Source organism: Octodon degus, unplaced genomic scaffold (assembly GCF_000260255.1).
Source record: "Octodon degus isolate 3935 unplaced genomic scaffold, OctDeg1.0 scaffold00428, whole genome shotgun sequence".
NCBI lineage: Eukaryota > Metazoa > Chordata > Mammalia > Rodentia > Octodontidae > Octodon > Octodon degus.
Window position 1 is genome coordinate 383,307 of NW_004525004.1, and position 4,451 is coordinate 387,757.

The window sequence follows — 4,451 nt, forward strand, 5'->3', positions numbered from 1 at the left end:
TCTGGCTTAGGTCTGGCTGCTGTGCTCAGCTCCTTCCCGCTGCGGATCTGGACTAGGACTGGGTCTGGGCGTTCCCGGACCTCGGCAGAAATTCCTACTCGGCGGGAGGGGTGGGGCAGGTAAGGTGGAGTGTTGGGGGCAGCCCGAGGGGGTGGGAGAGGGTCTGGCCCACGCTGCGCCTGGGCTGGGACTGGTCCCGCAGGCGCAGGGTAGCTGGAAGCTCTCCACACACTCACTGGACCTGGGCTAGGACTGGGTCTTGGGTTGACTTTTAAAACATTTAATTTATATTACTACATGTTTGTAGTACACAGTGATTACATTAATCATGGGGATTGTGACTTGTGCACAATAGAGTTTAATTCTTTTTGAATCCCATTGTGTTCTCCTCCCTCCTACACTTTCTAGCTCTTAGTACCCTTCCTATGGGTTACTTTCATCTCTATTTGAATTTTATATAAAGAAAATGGAAATTAAACATGCTGCTGTGTCTAGTGCCTTCCACTTAACATTGTGTTTGTGAACTCCATCTGGATTATCAATTATAGCTGTTGTGTTCCGACTTTCATTGTTGACAACATTCTATTGTGTGGGTATTTCACTACTTATTACATGGATTTATGATCACTTTACCAAAAGAGCTTATATGAATTTTTTTTCCTTTTTCTTTTTGGCGAGCTGCTATACAATTTTGTTGAGGAACTTATGCTGGCAAAGTTCCTGAGCATGCTTATGTTTGGATTCAATACATATCACTGGCCTTCTAATCCTGTGCATTCGACATTCACAGATACACACAGCTCTGGATTGAAAAACTTTTGCTTGTATTGAATATATGCATACTATTTTTGACACTATTCTCTAAATAATACAGTAGCACATTCTATGTAAATTTCCGTTGTATTAGATAAAAGCAATCTAGAGATGATTTAATGCATACAGGAGGATAAACACAGGTTATGTGCAAACATTATTAAGGATTTGAGGGTCCAATTGAGCCCTGAGATCCACTCCACATAGACACCAACAAGCAAGGACTGAGGATCCTGTTGACTGCATTTAATTGTGATTGTGTATTTAAGAATTGCAATGTTTTAAAGACTGGTTTACATACTGACTAATAGCAACCTTGGTATGGGTTTGCTTCGCAGTTCCGAGAGAAATATGGAGATGTATTCACCGTGTACCTCGGATCAAGGCCTGTAGTCATGCTGTGTGGGGCAGAGACCATACGGGAAGCCCTTGTGGATCAAGCTGGGGCGTTCTCAGGCCGAGGGCCAATTGCTGCTGTGGAGTCTCTATTTCAAGGATATGGTGAGGACCTTAAAGTCTTAATAAGGAGCAGGCCATAGATGGGACTTGGGCAAGTGGAATGTGATAAAGGAAGAAAGAAACGGGGAGGGATCCCTCCTGTTGAACTTCCCCTGTAACCTAAGCATCTCCTACAACCATTAGGGTTGGCCTTTGCCAATGGGGAACGCTGGAAGGCACTTCGAAGATTCTCTTTGGCCACCATGAGGGACTTCGGGATGGGAAAGCGGAGTGTGGAGGAGCGGATTCAGGAGGAGGCTAAATTTATGGTGGCAGAACTGCGGAAATCCCAGGGTGAGTCTTCAAGGTGGGGTTGGATAGGAAAGGAAGCTAAAAATACAGAGGGAAGGGCCAGGTGCACAACAATAAAATCACAGGGACATGCATGGAAGAAAAGTGTTAGAAATACAGACAGACAGTGATAGAATGAGAAAGTGATGGAATAGACATGAAGAGAGATAATCAGCAGAACAGGACAGCCAGACAAGGAACTGTGATGTTTACAGTGTGCAAGAATATCTTTGAGTAATAGGTTTAGTGAGTGTCTTCTCTTAATTTGTGTCCAGGGAAATCATTTTAAGATTTCAATGTATGCATCAAAAGATTTTATACAAGTCTGGATCATGTAAAACAGAGCAAAGAGAAAAGGAGTGACACCAGATGTGAACATAGTGCACTGTTCTTTTCTTACCTTCAATGAAAACAGATGAGCAGGGGGTGAGCAAAGTGGCAAGTGTGTTCAGCTCCTGGGACACATTTTCAGTTTCTTCATAATCCTCAGTTACAGGGAGATAGAGGTGACAGGACTCTGCTTTTCCACCTCCATGGATGGCTTTTGTTCATTCATGCCAGGTATTTCTCAAGAGTGGAGATACTGAACCTAGAGAGAAGCAGCAGGAACAGAGAGAGTAAGAAGAAAAATGATGGATGTAGAGACATGGAAAGAATGACTGGCAGACATGGAGGGAGCAATAGGAAAGAAAAGAGAGAAGAGAGGAGGAGAGTCAAAGAAAAAATAATAAAGTTACAACAAAAGTGAGAGTGAAAATTAGAAATAAATGGCAAAATTACAGGGAAAGTTCTATAGAGGAATGAAAGAAGACAGGTGCGGATGGGGGGAGAGAGACAGAGACAGAGAGAAAGACAGAGAGAGAGACAGAGACAGAAAGACAGAGAGAGAGACAGAGAGAGAGACAGAGACAGAAACAGAGACAGAGAGACAGACAGATACAGAGACAGAAACAGAGACAGAGAGACAGAGAGACAGAGACAAAGACAGAAAGACAAAGAGCAGACCATACCTACCTGGTGTCCTTGGGCTCAGAGCCATGCTCCTCATCACCCTAAGCCTGGAGAGAGATAGATATGAAGAAGGCAGTGACAATCAAGTAAAAAAGTGATCACGACTTTTAAACTTCCACAGTGAAATGATTGGCCAAGCTGAACGACCTCTGCCCCAGGCCATAAGTTTTAGCTAACTAGGGGTGAGATTCAGTACAGGAAGTACTATCCCTGGGTCGGTCTCTTCACTCCCTGGTCAGAATTCTGGCCCCAAGAATGCATAGCTGCACTGCTTTGGTCATACCATTTAATACATAAATCATCCATCTATAAAATGGGGAATAATAACAGAACCACATATTCCTTACCATGTTTTGTGTAATTAAGTTAAAATAAACCAGGAATAGCTAAGAATACAGCATGGCACATAGTACTTGCTGATGAATGTCAGAGTTTATTGCTATTCTTTTCTTTTATCACTGAGCTTTAGCAGTCACACAGAGACAGGGCAGAAGTCAAATGCTCCCCAGAACCCTGGATCTGTGTCCCATGAAGATCTGCCTTTTCTCCCAGGAAGCCTGGTGGACCCCGTATTGCTCTTTCATTCTGTCACTGCCAACATCATCTGCTCCATCGTCTTTGGAGAACGTTTTGACTACAAAGATCCCCAGTTCCTTCGGATGCTGGACCTGATGTATAAGTCCTTTACGCTCGCTAGCTCCTTTTCCAGCCAGGTCAGGGGGAATGTCAGAGGATTTGCATCGGGGGGGGGGGCATTCAAGTCATGGGTATTGATGCTATGGTTTTGGGATCCAAGAAATACACTTAATTCAGGGAGAAGGGTTCAGAGCTTAATGGGGACACTGAGACCTGAAATGAGGGAGAGAGGATGAGCAGGGACCAAGGGGCTAAGAAAACAAAGGGGCATGAAGAGCATGGAGAATTAAAGTGCAAAATCAAAGCAAAGGAAAGCTTTGGAAATAACATAAGAAGGGAGAGAAGACTGAAAAAGGGAAAATAAATAGCAGAGATAGATCCTGGGACACAAAATTTGTGTGTGTGCATGTGTGTGTGTACATGTATATGTGGTTATGAAAGAGGAAGAGAGAGGCAGATTTACAGTAGAGACAGAAGGAGGAACAGAGATTCCCCAGGAGGATAGGGGCCCAGGACAGCTCCCTCCCTCTATGTTCTACTAGACGAGCACTATGTGGACCTAACTGCTCCATCTTTCTTGAAGGTGTTTGAACTCTTCTCCAGCATCCTGAAACACTTTCCTGGCACACACAGGGAAATCTACAAAAACCTGCAGGAAATCAACACCTTCATTGACCAGAGTGTGAAAAAACACCATGAAACCCTTGACCCCAGCTCCCCCAGGGACTTCATTGATGCCTTCCTGATCCGTATGGACAAAGTGAGATCAGGCAGAGGGGAAGGGATACAAGGGGAGGATCAGGGGTGGATTGAAGCAAAAACAGAGGTGGAACAGGGAAAGAAGAAGAGGACAGAGGAGAGAGAATAGGGAAAAGGGAAGTCAGGAGAAGCAGAAGAAAAAACATTAAGCAGAGGCAAGGGTTAGGAAGGAAAAACTGAAGTGGGAGGAAAAAGACAAGAAGCAAGAAATAATTGAGGAAGAAAATTAAAGAACAAAAAATTCAATAAAATGAAAGCACTGCAGAGGAAGAAAGAAAATGGGAAAACAAAGTGAGAAACAAGCCAAACACATGAAGACAGATTAAAACAGCCTGATAGAATAAAAAGGAGAGAGAGAGAGAGAGAGAGAGAGAGAGAGAGAGAGAGAGAGAGAGAGAAGAGAGAGAGAGAGGGATTGAGAGAGAGAGTCAGAGGGAGAGAAG

General features: G+C 43.9%; 1 protein-coding gene across 1 annotated transcript in view; it reads left to right on the plus strand.

Moving 5' to 3' along the window:
• LOC101573868 (cytochrome P450 2B4-like) overlaps window positions 1–4,451 on the plus strand; it is a 38,135-nt gene that overhangs the window by 8,862 nt on the left and 24,822 nt on the right. The window contains exons 2-5 of the mRNA XM_023708656.1: window positions 1,152–1,314; window positions 1,456–1,605; window positions 3,166–3,326; window positions 3,833–4,009. Of these exons, the coding sequence (XP_023564424.1) occupies window positions 1,152–1,314; window positions 1,456–1,605; window positions 3,166–3,326; window positions 3,833–4,009 (651 nt within the window). The remainder of the gene's footprint in view (window positions 1–1,151; window positions 1,315–1,455; window positions 1,606–3,165; window positions 3,327–3,832; window positions 4,010–4,451) is intronic.